The sequence below is a fragment of the Schistocerca americana genome, chromosome 3 (genome assembly GCF_021461395.2).
Source record: "Schistocerca americana isolate TAMUIC-IGC-003095 chromosome 3, iqSchAmer2.1, whole genome shotgun sequence".
Classification (NCBI taxonomy): domain Eukaryota; kingdom Metazoa; phylum Arthropoda; class Insecta; order Orthoptera; family Acrididae; genus Schistocerca; species Schistocerca americana.
Genome location: NC_060121.1, coordinates 865,031,752 through 865,046,435, shown reverse-complemented (window position 1 = coordinate 865,046,435; position 14,684 = coordinate 865,031,752). Strand labels below are relative to the sequence as shown.

At 38.3% G+C, this 14,684-nt stretch overlaps 1 protein-coding gene across 3 annotated transcripts in view; it reads right to left on the bottom strand.

Annotated features, from left to right (window-relative positions):
* The window catches only part of LOC124606849, a 204,426-nt gene that overhangs the window by 12,092 nt on the left and 177,650 nt on the right, over window positions 1-14,684 (bottom strand). For 2 of the 3 annotated variants that reach the window (XM_047138927.1, XM_047138928.1), the window contains exon 4: window positions 9,780-9,863. The exons of the other annotated variant lie outside the window; for it this stretch is intronic. In XM_047138927.1, the coding sequence (XP_046994883.1) occupies window positions 9,780-9,863 (84 nt within the window). The remainder of the gene's footprint in view (window positions 1-9,779; window positions 9,864-14,684) is intronic. 3 annotated transcript variants of the gene reach the window in all.

Sequence of the window (14,684 nt, the reverse complement as noted above, 5' to 3'; positions counted from 1 at the left end):
GGTGATGCTGAGGGAATTAGATTAGGAAATGAGGCACTTAAAGTAGTAAAGGAGTTTTGCTATTTGGGGAGCAAAATAACTGATGATGGTCGAAGTAGAGAGGATATAAAATGTAGGCTGGCAATGGCAAGGAAAGCGTTTCTGAAGAAGAGAAATTTGTTAACATCCAGTATTGATTTAAGTGTCAGGAAGTCATTTCTGAAAGTATTTGTATGGAGTGTAGCCATGTATGGGAGTGAAACATGGACAATAAATAGTTTGGACAAGAAGAGAATAGAAGCTTTCGAAATGTGGTGCTACAGAAGAATGCTGAAGATTAGATGGGTAGATCACATAACTAATGAGGAAGTATTGAATAGGATTGGGGAGAAGAGAAGTTTGTGGCACAACTTGACCAGAAGAAGGGATCGGTTGGTAGGACATGTTCTGAGGCAACAAGGGATCACCAATTTAGTATTGGAGGGCAGCGTGGAGGGTAAAAATCGTAGAGGGAGACCAAGAGATGAATACACTAAACAGATTCAGAAGGATGTAGGTTGCAGTAGGTACTGGGAGATGAAAAAGCTTGCACAGGATAGAGTAGCATGGAGAGCTGCATCAAACCAGTCTCAGGACTGAAGACCACAACAACAACAATATTGTTACATTCCAACCTGGATTTTCCATTGTTTGATAATGTATATTTTGACCTGTTCCACATTCCTTATCCTTTTCCCACATGATGGCATACATGAAACAGATTGTTTGGTAGAATAAACTGTATATCTCAGCCTTACAAGAAACATACACTGAATGACTGGCAGGTTGTAGAGGTGGTATTGAGCAATGAATGGGAGTTGTTTAAGATCTTAACAGCACGTTTCACAAAAGAAACTCCTTAATTTTGAAATTAAATAGCTTGGCATCAGAAAATAAGGGAGGGCCAGAGGCAAGTGATATATTTTCTTATGAATGCCTTGTAAATCAGATACAGAATTTTCACCATCAGTTCCAAACATAACCAAGTTTAACAGAATGTTTTTGTCAATAGAACAGTTGCAGTTATTCAGTGTAATCTGAGGAGGTCAGTCTGATAATTTGCAGCTGAATCTCAGCTGATATCTGCCAGGGAATTCCAAATATTACAGAACTGTTACACATGTTTCTGCAGAAGACCTAATGTCACCAGTAGACTTCAGATTTTAGGTGAAAACCTATTTTATTCCTCATTAAATAAAGGCAATAAAAGTTGTACATACATGAATTATGCCAATTTATGATCGAAAATGCTAGTTTTATAGCACCTAAAAAAACCTAATTTCTGGTTAGTACCTGACTGTACCTAAATGTTAAAAATCCAATTAAATAAAATTTTTCATGGCTAACATTCTATCATTGTCTTCCCAGCTAAGAATTACACAAATATTTTATCAAAAATTGTAATTTTATCATACCTAAAATACCTAATTTTATGGCAGAACCCGACTGTACCTCATTTTTAGAAATCCTAAAAATACTTAATTTCATGTTAGAACCTGACCGTGTCTAATTTTTAAAAATCCAGTGAACGAAATTTTATATGAGTAAAACTACTCTTCTGTTCTTTTCCTGGCTACTTAGAAAACAATAACTGAATGATAACTGGGCTGTTTGCATGCATGAACGCCAATCATGAGTCAGATGACGACAGCATACGCCAGGCAGTTCCAGGCTGCCCTGCTCCACAGAGTGTTGTTGCTCACTGTGAACTGTCAAATGGGCCAGCAGGGCAGGGAGGAGCCTTGTGGTCTGCCTCTGGTGCCTTCCTGCCCTGTCGGAACAGCCTGTTTAAAACACCTGCACTGTCTTCATTCAGTCGGCCAATGTGCTGCTTGGATGTGGTGAAATATTTCACAGTGACAGTGTATTTGTGGAAAGTCAAGCATGCCAAAAGTGGCCAGCTCCAAATCATCTCCGATTCATCAGTGGTTACAAGAATTTCCTGATTTCTCTATAGACGGCAAAGTTATTCACTGCAATGTGTGCAACAAAGGCGTAAGTAAAATGTTAACCTTTTATCTGCTATGTCCACTAAGAGAGCAATGTGACACTGTTTTTCCTGAGTTAATTTGGATCAGACACATGCGAATGCAAAAATGTTGTTTCTGAACCCTCAATGTAGGTTAATCTTGCTAATCAGATCTCGTACATATATTCTTCCATAATGTATTTCTCATTTCTTTTTGTTTCTGGGTACATTCTGAACAGAGGTCACATTTAAGTCTGCATGTTGCAGACATTAAACACCAGGCAAATTAAAAAAATAAATCAAACTAGAAACAAATGTTTGTAATAAAACCAAATGCAATAAACAAAAACAAATTTCATCTTGACCTATGTCGAGCCACTGTTGCAGCAAACATACCATTCAATGCAGTTGAAATAGCCAGTTAAAAAGTTTTCTAGAGAAATACTATCACCACAGCATCCCATCAGAATCCACACTGAGAAAAAACTATTTACATACTTTATACAAAAATACATTGGGTAGGATAAGGGAAGATATAGGCGATTCATACATGTGGATCTCTGTCGATGAGACAACTGACGGACAAGGTTGATATGTGGCTAATTTCATTTTTGGATAGTTAGATCCTGACACTCGCTCAGTACCTACTCTGCTCTGCGGCAAGGAGCTAAAAGAGACTAACCATGAAAAATTTGCTCAGTTTGTTAATAAAGCCCTCAAATTACTTTTCCCCTGAAAATAAGCTACTTGTAATCTACACTGATGCAGCCACATATATGATTGCTGCTGTTAAATTGTTGAAAGTATTTTACCCACCCTTGCTCCATATCACATTTCTTGCCCATGCCATGAATCATGTAGCTGAGACTATATGTCTCGAATTTCCACATGTAAATAAGCTAGTTTCAATCATCAAAAAGGTTTTTATTAAAGCATCTACAAGAATCCAGTTATTTTGAGAGGGACTTCCCAATGTACCACTTCCAACAGAACCCATACTTACTTGCTGGAGAACGTGGGTAGATGCCGTGGAATATTACAGCAAGCATTTGGAAGACATTAAGAACATTGTTCTTAAATTGTGGGAGGAGGCAGTGAGCATTACTTCAGCTAAAGATCTTCTGTTTTCCAATGACACTGCATACACAAAATCTCATTATGCATTTTGGTCCCTATTATTAAAGCTCTAGGGTGTTCAGGGAAACCAGTCTACACGCAACTGTGATTTATAGAAGAGGTGACAGAAAAAATCAACTTGGTCCCAGGTTCTATTGGTATGAAAGTTAGTGAGAAACTAAAAGACAGTGTTACAAAAAAACCCAGGACTGACCACCCTCTGCACAGTGGCTGATGTCGTACCAGGTAGATCACCAGAATATGCATGTGCAGTCCCATTGTGCCTAACACCACCATTTAAATATGCTCTGGTGACATCTGTTGATGTGGAACACTCATTCTCAGCATGTAACATGCTATTAACAGACAAGAGATGCAGTTTCCCAATGGAAAACCTGGAGTAAGTGTTAGTTATTTACTGTCACTGTAATTATGAACATGGGAAATAATATAATGTGGATTTTGGCAATCTGTTTATCTTTCCAAGCAATAAAATGTCAGATTTTGGTCACCTATTTTCGTATTTTTAAAACCTATTTTTGTAAGTGATAGAACCTATTTTAGGTACCTAATTTAAGATTTTTAGAACCTAAAATTGCATGGTCTAGTCATCAGGTCATGCCCACCTGTACTACCAACAAAGAGAACAGTTTTCGAATTATAAGTTCAACATAATCAATTATGTTGGGCTCAGTGCTGTCTGCTTAGGGTTAACATATGAGGCACATTTTCACTTGCATAAGTTTGTGAACAGATATTATGAGCTATTTTGGGATGCTGGAAATAGTCATTCACATTGCCATGACCTGTATACATGCAGTGTGGTGTAGTGGTTAGTGCTGCTGGGTGGTGTGCTACTGGTCACTAATTCAAACCCAGTCACCAGCAATTATTTGTTATTTAGTATTTATCATTCCTGGAAGGTTCCTGAAATATCTTATGTTTGTATATTCTGGAATATTCTATGTGTGTATAAATACTAGCATTCTGGAATATTCAGTGTTTGTATAAATAGGTGCACCCTCCATCCAGAAAGTCAGTTTTGTTCTGGCTGTACATTCATATTAGTAATAAATGTGCTCCCAGTTGTAAGTGTTGTATTTCACTGACAATGCTGCCTTCAGATTTTGGCTTGACTATGCCTTCAGTGTGACACTGTTTGGTAGAAATGCCAGGTACTTCAAAAAATCCACATCACCATGATTCCAATTAAGCTATCACTTAGATAATTAGAAATCTGAATACAAGCAGTACATCATTCCTAAAATCCATATATTCAGCAGACAGATGAATTACAAAACATTAGTAAGTCACCTTCACATCAGACATCCATTGGTATTTTCTGGAGATGCTGATCAGGACGCAACAAAACAGCTGGAACAATTCGTCTGAGTGACAAAATACAATGGGTGGGCTGACATGATGTCTTTGGCAAATGTGTATGTTTACTTGGATGGCACAGTCCAGCAGTGGTTCAAAAGAGGACAATGAAGAGAAGCTCAGTAGCTGAGACAAATCCTAGGCTGAAATGAAAAAGAAATTTTGTAACAATCAACAGCAAATCTGCTTAGCAGAAAAGCGATTAAAGAACAGAACCCAGAGTCATAGGTAAATGACAATTGTATATACTGAATTTTTTGGCCTTATGCAACATAGTGAGTCCAAATATGACAGAAACTGACAAAATCTCATATTTGATTAAAGGTGTCACTGGACATATATACCAAGTTCTTTTGGTAAACGGTGTCAGAATGACATAGGAATCATCAAGTGGTGCCAGCAAATCGACGAATTGCAAAAGAAAAATGTTGAGTGAAAGATGTGTAACCAACTGCCGAATTTGGTCCCTAAGGCAGTTGTGAAAGACCACAATGAGTTTGCCTGCCTCAGAAGTCAGTTAGTAAGAGAAGGGATACAGTAGTGCGTGGCAGCCAGAAATGTTGGACTGAGTCCAAAATAGGTAGCAGCCATGAATGTCGAATCCATACATCAAGAAGTAATAGAGAATGTTGAAGAATAGGTGTATTGAGCTTTAGCACCAATATCCACCGCTAATAGAACATGCCATGAAAAATAGACTTAGCAAACTCAGATTTATACCACAACCGGCAAAATCGACCTGGCCAATGCAAATGCCATTAGCTCCCAAACCAAGTACAACATCCCACCAAATAAGACATTATAGGCTACTTCAGAGAAAGAATGTGAGTTTTTGATGAGCACTACACTACTGAGCAGGCAAGGAGATGGGTTGTCCCCTATCCTGTTCAACTTTGCCCTCGAGAAGATCGTACGCGAGACCTTCCAAGAGAACGAAGGGATTGAAATTGAGGGAAAGAGACTGGCATACTTAGCCTATGCAGACAACATCTGTTTACTCTCTAGGTCGGAAGAGGAGTTGGAGCAAATGACCAAAGCACTAAAGGAGGCTGCCAGCAAATTTGGGCTAAACATAAACGAAGCCAAGACAGAGTACCTGGTTATGATGTGTGGTCATTGTCAGACTGCTGATCATCTACAATCACTGCAGGTTGGGGACCATTCATACAAGAGAGTGCAATAATTCAATTACCTAGGGGCACTTTTCACTGAGAACTCGTCATGTGAAGCAGAGATCAATGCCAGAATACAAGCAGGAAACTGATCTTACCACAGCCTAGCACAACTGCTTCAGTTCAAATATCTCTCCAGACAGTTCAAGATTCGACTGTACAAAACCCTGATCCAGCCTGTTGTTCTGTATGGCTGTGAGACATGGAGTATCCAGAAACAGGACTTCCATAAGCACCTTTTTTTTTTAGAGTAAAGTGCTTCGGAAGACCTTCAGTCCAGTTCTGGTTGCAGATGCAGGGGAATGGAGGATCAGATACAACCAAGAGCTTGAGGAACTATACCAGCTGCCCAACATAGCAGGAACTGTCAAAGCCAAACGAATGCAGTGGGCCGGCCACGTGGCCCGGATGGAGGATCACAGATGGCCTCGGAAGCTCCTGGATTTCACACCTACAGGAAAGAGACCGCCAGGGAGACCCAAGAAGCGTTGGAGGGATGGACTCCATGAAGATTTAAACCAAGTGTCAATAGATGTGAACGGATGGTGGATAGCAGCATTGGACAGAATACAGTGGAGGAGAAAATTTGTAGATGCGTGCGGTCCACTGGGCCTGATCACGTAATAGTAGTAGTAGTACTACACTACCAGACATCAACCATCACAACATTTCTATTCATGCCAGTCAACCTGTGGGATCAAGCCCATTGTTGTACCCTGTTTGAGATCACTCCCCCACTCACTACAATTATTTCCAGTTGTTGTACAGAGGTACCAGCCCTTTGCATAGCCACCACGGTCAGGAAAACTGAACAAAGTGACCATCTGTCGAGGAGTGGCTGCCACAGGCACAAATCCTCCATGGACAACAGTCACAACAGTCATCAAGGTGTCAAGAAATCTCACTGAAATCATCATTGACAGACCACCTGCCTGGGCACTATTCAGCTCAGTAGCTTCTTTTTCTCTAATGCTTACAATCATCAGTTAAAGAAGACTATGTTCAGTGATATAAACGTGACTGTGCTGAAAGCTGCAATTGTGAAACATGTCCAACTGCCAGGAACAGGTACTGCAAGAATAGCTATCAACGACAGAAAACAGCCCTTTGGATTTGTCATTTTAACAAAATGTAGCCATAATATTATTCTTAGATGGTGGAGTATCAGAGCACACATAACAAAAATTGTTCTGAGCAGTTGTTTGCCGCTGAAGATGTAATTATCCTTCCATCATCAATAAGATTATTTTCTGTCTTCAGTCAAGATGCTCAGTAAAACTGTGAACCTTCTGTCATTTGCCAAAAGTTACTCAGGTTCACAAAGGAAATCCACATGCCAGTGACAATCATAAGGATTGTAGGTGGTCAATGAGAACTCTGGATCACTAGTTTTCATGAGCAACCACAACTTATGCCTTCAAAACCAGAGTGGAAAAAAGATAGACGAAGTGGCCCATGGTAAAACACTGAATCAACACTGAGAATCGTCCACCAATTTACCAGTGCTCATTTGGAGCGTCACCAGATGAACGACAGATAATCCATGAGGAAGTGGAGAAGATGCTGCAAGATTACATGATTGGATGTTCAGAGGGTCCTTGGTTCTCTACTGTAGCCCTTGTGAAGGGTGGCATATTTGTTTCCTCATCAAATACCAATGACTAAACAAGACATGAAGAAAGATGTCTAACCACTGCTGAACACTGATGACTCCTTCAAAGGAGCAACGTATTTCTCCTGCACACTGGCTACTGGCAAAACAAGGTTGATGAGACTGACCGGGAAAAGACTGCCTTCATAAATCGTGACAGCCTCTATGAGTTTGAAGTTATGCCATTTGGATTGTGTCACGTTCTAGCCACCGACGAAAGTATGATGGACAATCTACTTTGACACCTTTAGTGGACAACATGTCTTTGATATCTGTATGACACTGTCATTTTATTCAAAGACATTTGAAGAACATCTCAGGCACCTGACAATCATCTTGAAGTATGTTCAGACTGCAAGCCTCCATCTGAATCCAAAAAATGCTCCTTCATCACCCAAGAAATACAAATCATCAGGAATTTAGTGAATGCTGATGGGATCTGTACCTACCCGAGAAAATAAGAGCAGTCAGATTTCCTGATTCCTCGGCACTTTATGACAGATTGCTCATTCAACGTCCCTACTCCTGTCCTGTCACTGGCATCCCCTACACTATCAAAGGCAGGGCCCCTGTGAAAGCAGCCATGTTACCTCCAAACTTATCTGCAATCATTGTGCCACATTTTACATGGGTAAGATAACCAGCAAGGTGTTTGTATGAATGGCCACCGCCAATCTGTGGCCAAGAGACAGCTGGACCACCCAGTTGCAGAACAAACATGCCAAAACGATGTGCATCACCTTAATGACTGCTTCACACCCTTTGCCATCTGGATTCTTTCTACCAACACCAGAATTTCTGAACTGTACAGGCAGAAAATTTCCCTACAACATATCCTTCATTCCCGTAACCCCACTGACATGCCTTTTATATGCTGCCAATGCACCTTCAAGTCCCTTCCTCTTCTCTATTTCGCTCCTCTATCTCAATGCAATGCAACCCCCCCCCCCCCCTCCACTGCTCCCCCAAACACACACACACACACACACACACACACACACACACACACTCTCTCCCAGTGCTGTGTGAAAATTCTACTTCTGAATGAGGACTCTGTCCAGGGGCTAACGATATTTCTAGTATTATTCTTTTTCATCTTACTTGTTTCTGATTCAGCACCTCCTCTGTGTGGTGAACAGCAGTCTCTCCTTTCCTCCTTTCCATATTGTTGATGTTTTAAAATAATTGTGATAACATTGTGGCTTCCGGGTATCAACTGCCTTTATGGGGTTGACATAACTTGAAAGTTCAGGATGAAATAACAATATTATGAAAAGGATAGACTGCTACTCATCATACAAGGGAGACAAAGGGTCACAGACAGGCACAAGGAGACTGCTATACATTTAAGTTTTCAGCCAAAATGCCTTCTTCTGATGTAGAAAGCACACACACATTCACAAAAGTATATCTCACACACACATGACCACTGTCTCCAGCCGCAGCACCCAGACACAGTGTTCGTGTGTGCGTGAGTTGTGCTTGTGTGTGTCTTCTACTTTACAAGAAGGATTTTTGACCATAAGCTAAAATGTATAGCAGTCTTTTTGTTGTGCTTGTCTGTAACTCAGTGTTTCCTCTGTGTGATGAGAAGCAATCTATTTTGGATTTCAGCCACTGTAAATATTTAATTGCTAATATGTTGCTAAATATTTATGCTGTTTACATTTGTGATTTGTTTCCTATGTAAATGAAACACTGAAGCAATAAAATTTAGGTCTTTTCTACATTTCTTTGTACACCCATCATGCTAGCTTCAAAAACTGACAAAATACATAAGTAGAAAGGCTGTTGTTTTCTTCAGTGATTACTTCTATCATTTTTATGGTCTTATATGGCATATGGTTTAAGTTAATCCAAGCAGAACTGATAATGAATGTGAAACTGGTTCCAGGGCGTTTGTAATTTCCTTTTTCTAATGGTACACATAATGATCTGCTGAATTATCTAATGGGCTGCAAATACAGTCCTTTGGTTCAGTAAGAGCAACCTAGTCACTTTCTGAATCCAGTTCTGTGTAATCAGCATTATACGACTATTTTCACATGGCAGTTGTAGACATATAAAATATTTCAACTCACTACATTTGTTGTTATAAACTACTATTACAACATTTGTTTGGATGGGAAAAAAGACATCAAAGAGGTAAGTGTTCTAGAAAATTAAATTAAATGCAGTGCTACATCTGACACATATTCAGGTAATTCCCTATCCAGATTCAAGATTAATGTTTGAAGCGAGTTATTCAGATCATAATTTTCCATGCACCCATAAAATTGAGTTCTACCATTACTGATACAGTAAGCATAGAAATTTTTCATGCTGTCAGGCAAGTTCTTGCTAAGGACATTGGAAAACACATCAAGGTAGCTGCTTCTACTAGAAGGCAACACTGGTTTCCAAGAAGACAGAGGCCAGGAAGGGTACAAGACAGATTACAACCACTTACTACAGCAACAAATATATTGCGCACCAAAATACTTCCGAGTAGTCCGCATTGGTGGCCTAGTGCTTCGGCACCTACAGCAGCTTGATCCACACCCTATGCGCCGGTGAACTGACGGGCAAGACAGTAAATATTTGGATGAGGTGACAGTAAATATTGGGGTGTCTGCAAAAGATATATGTCTCAAAAAATTATAAGTCATGAGCTTCATAAAAATTGCTGAGCTCACTAAGTCACTAACTTGCAGTGCTGCTATAACTGTGTCTTTTCAAAAAATGTAAATACTGTTAAGTGAGTTCAGTATGTTAGTAATATGGACTTCTGAGTAATCTCAGTTAAAAAGAATATCATTTCTTTCCTTATATGGTTGTCTGTTAAATTTTTGCCATCTTTCTGAAAAACATAGATGCAGGAATGTAAAATTAAGTTGATTTGTGTAATACTATAACTGTAAGAAAATTTGTGTTTAACAAATGCTTGAGTTATTTCTGCCAACAAAGCACATGAGAAAAAAAGTTAATGCTGTACAAAATGATGAGGAATTGTGCTTTGAATATTAAAAAAGGAAACTGTAAGAGACAAATGTTTATCAGCCTGTTACAATACTTTCTTTGCAGATGTAAAAACATTACCTATGTAAAAATACTGCCATTATGTATAACCATTATTATAGAGAAACGTACAAGTTGGAGGTTATGTTATGGAAAAGGCTTTGTCTTCATATGCATGCTATAAGAAAAATATGGCCCAATAACTGAAATGAAAGAATGAAGTGTATTAGAAATTAAAAACTAATGATAAGCAGATTTTGTAAATACAGCAGATTTTTTTATTTTGAACACATGATTGGGTCATGATAATGGGCAGTATGAAAGACAGTGACATGCAGATGACTGATTAAGTGAAATAGATAAATAGAACGTTAAATAAAAACATAAATTTATCAGCAAAAGTTGCAGGGAATGATGACAGAGTACTCAGAGTCTAGGGAAGAATTTTCAGGACAAATTAGGAAAATGTGTACAACGAGGGCCGAATACATGCCATATAGAGAGCTTCTACAGTTGGTTTTGCAAGAAGCAGGATATAGCAAATGTCTCAGTTAGAATATCAAGTAAATACTTAAAGCACTGTTTAAACTACAAGAATTGATTGTGAAAATGGATGAAACAGATAAAGAGATGATTATGAAGAGGTCCACAATGTATAAAAAGAAGGTAATAAGAGACATGTCAGAATTCTTGGATGATAAGAATAGAAAATTGCTTCAGTAACAACAGATGTGAAATTCCTCAAGCTATCTTGCAAAGCTGGGTGGATGATGTAGTAGAAAATACACAGGGTGAATCACTTAAAACTTGCACCGCAAATGTTGTGCAAATGGAAAGTGCTATTGGTGTGTGATATTTACGGAATGAATTGGTTGTCAGGGGGTAATATTGTGAGACAATCAACAGATTGCAGTAATATTTACAAAGTGTAATTTTTGTTCAAACATACACCTTTTAAATGGAACAATGCCTATTCACATAACAAGCTAAAGGTATTGTAAATTAGAATGTCAGTAGTGTTTGTTACAGGAGTCCACTACAAGTCATTTATGAGATATCTTATTTTGTAAAGTTCTCACATCTACACTTGTACAATACCTGTTGTAGCACACACTAAAGAGCAACACAAGTGCATGCACTAGTTATGTGGATTCAGTAATGAAACAGCTGACCATCACAGGTTGTACTCAGATTGACCACTGGCAGTTGCAATACACTTTCAGTCTGGTATTGAATGACTGCTGCACCCATGCTAGCATTTCAGTGGGAATGTACTACCAGGCTGCAGTAATATATCATTGCATATCATTGGGTGTAGTTGCTATGCCCCTTGTAGACAGCATCTTTCAGCTATCCCAACAGAAAAAAGTCTACAGGTGACATATCTGGGGAATGGGCTGGCCAATGTACAAGTCCTCTGCATCCAGTCCAATGATTTGGAAATAATTCGTGAATACATGATGTAGTACTTTATGCACTATAGACTGGACACCCATCATGTTGGTGCTACAAATTCCCCCTAGTCTGCAGAGGAATGTCTTCTACTATCAGTGGAAGATGGCCTGTTAAGAAGCTGTGATACTTGTGCACATTCAACTCCTATGAACTGGTGGTTCACTATCTCACACTACATGTCTGCACTCCACCTGATGAAGCCAGTGGGGATTGTCAACAGACCAATAGTGCACATTTTGGTAATTTACCTGGCCATGATTGGTAAACGTGTCTTTATCACTAAACAAGATACATCTGGAGTATCTTCTCATAATGCCCATGCGCATAAGTTAGCACTATTCTCATAACGGTTTCCATGTAGTCCTGATGGAGAGAGATATGATAGGGATGGAACATACGTCAATGGAGAATGTGTAGGACACTTGCCTCATTCATGCCACTTCCTCATGTGGTTGTGTGTGAGCTAACATGTGGATCAAATGCAGCATCAGTAAGAACATTAATTTCCCCTTCTTCTGTCATCAAGCTTTTTTCTTCTATTACATTGGCTAGGTGTTACACTACCACTTTCACATAACCAGGTGAAGAGGTTGATAAATAATTGCCGACACTGTTGACATCTACTGAGATATCTTGCCACCTATACCGAACAAGAACGAACTGTATTTTTCCTACACTCTCCATTTACCAATGAGAATGTTGTCTTTTTCTGCATTGGTAAATCCCATCGTCCACTAATGACCTACTGTTTGGACTGTCAAGCACTAACTGACTAGCAACTTGCAGTGCACTCAAGAAACACACAAGCACACCAAAAGCAAATACAACAACATTGTACCTAGCAACTGCCCAGGTTCAGTGGCACAAACAAGAGTGGGTGAGGAAATCTGCACAGTACTATATCTCATAAATGACTCGCACTAGATTCCTGCAATAAACACCACTGACATTCTAATTTACCCTACTTTTATTTGTTAATGTGAACAGGCATGGTTCCATTTAAAAAGTATATGTTTGCATAAAAATACACTTTCTAAGTATTATTACAATCTATGTGTTGGCTACCAATACTAGTCACCGACTACCAATCCATCCTGTGAAAATTGCACATTAATAGCAGTTTCTGTCTCCACAGTATTTGTGGTGCAAGTTTTAGGTGAGTCACCTTGTATATGATCTGGATGTGTAACTGAAAGAACACCAGTAAAAATAGCTCAGTGTTAAGATGTGGAAATCAAAACAAAAGCTGTGTGATAGTTTAACCAGAAAAATAAAAATAATGAGCTGACAAAGATGTGGAAATCAAAACAAAAGCTGTGTGATATTGTAACCAGAGAAATAAAAGTAAGGAGTTGACAAATGCAGTATATAAAAAACAGTCTTCAGACAAACATGAATAAATACTAGAAGTCTAATTAAAACATATCACAAGGTAAACAGGATATGACAGTATCTTGAGTGAACAAAAAATATGCGGAACAAAATAAAGAAATGTTAGTACTGCATGAGGTCTTACAGTTCTCAAAAAAAAATCTTCAAACATGGAGACATTTCTGTACCATCATGTTTCTTACATAGTTTCAATTATCAGTACTTCATACCCATAAAAAAAGAGTACAGCATTTGTAGTAAAAGAAATAGACTATAGTGTTATACAATGGAAAATACTGATCTCAAGAAATTCAGTGCATGGTGAAAAATGTGACATTGATTTTGAAAGTTATTTTATTCAAATGGTTGCTCAGAAAAACTATACCATGGAAGAAAAATAACTGTTATCCTCCCATCCTTAAATGAAAAAAGGGAGAATTTACTAGGTTTAATATATTATCTTCTGGGAAATGAAAAACACACACACAACACACAAGCTCATACATACACATGCAAGATATAAGTAACGTATCTGGCAGTCTTTTAGATTCGACAAGTAATGATGTTACACTGTGAAAGGAAATTCAACAGAAAGAGGCAAGGACTGTCATATTAGTTCTCAGAATCTGTGTGAAATACATCAAATGGAAGCAGATAATAGAAATAAAGACATTCACAATCTAAAAAATGCCAGAAGACGAGAGAGAGAGTGTGTACAAGGAGATGAAAACATTTTAAAGACAGAAATTCTGATCAGATTTCTTAAACATAAAACTGACACTGCTATGTGAGGTATCTTCAAACAAGTACCTGATGTACAATAAGTTGGGAGTGAGTAAAATGAATTTAACTTATTTCTAGCTGTTCTGGTTCATGTCAAACTTGTAAAAAATTGAAGTAAATGCATTATGATACTTTTTTAAATTTTGGCTGAACAACACACTTTCTGATGAGTTTAGAAATGTTTTCAGTGATGTGTTAGTTGCTGAGGTGCAGTCAGGTAATTAGATCAGTATTTTAAGTCTTATTATGTGGAGGCAGTATTTCCTATGAATAAATAAATTGAGAGAAATGGCCATTGCAGTCACTGCTATGATACCAAATGCAAGGGGCACATGATTAGATATGGAAAATTTCATTTAAAGAAAAGAATGATCAGTAAAGGAAAAATGTTAGTAGTCCATATGGTTGTAGAATGAAAAATGATGTGTAAATTACTTTGGCAGGCAAAGAACAGTAATGAATTTTGTTGTTTGTCAGGGTAAAGAAAGGAAGAGGAACTTACTGTATTGTGTGAATATGAGACTGTTTTGTGGGACATTTCGACTTATGGTTTTAGTGGGAAAGAGACTGAAGTCATAAAGCTAGGGGTGTTACAGCAGTTGAGAACAGTTATATTTTGGCAGATGAGATCTCAAAAATATGGCTGTTGTCAAAGTGGTCAACACAACATTAATACATGACACAGTACTGACATAATTATACTGCTTTTCATTGCATTATTATTCAGTAGTTTACAGTTAATGACTATATAACACATTAGACTAAAATTTTG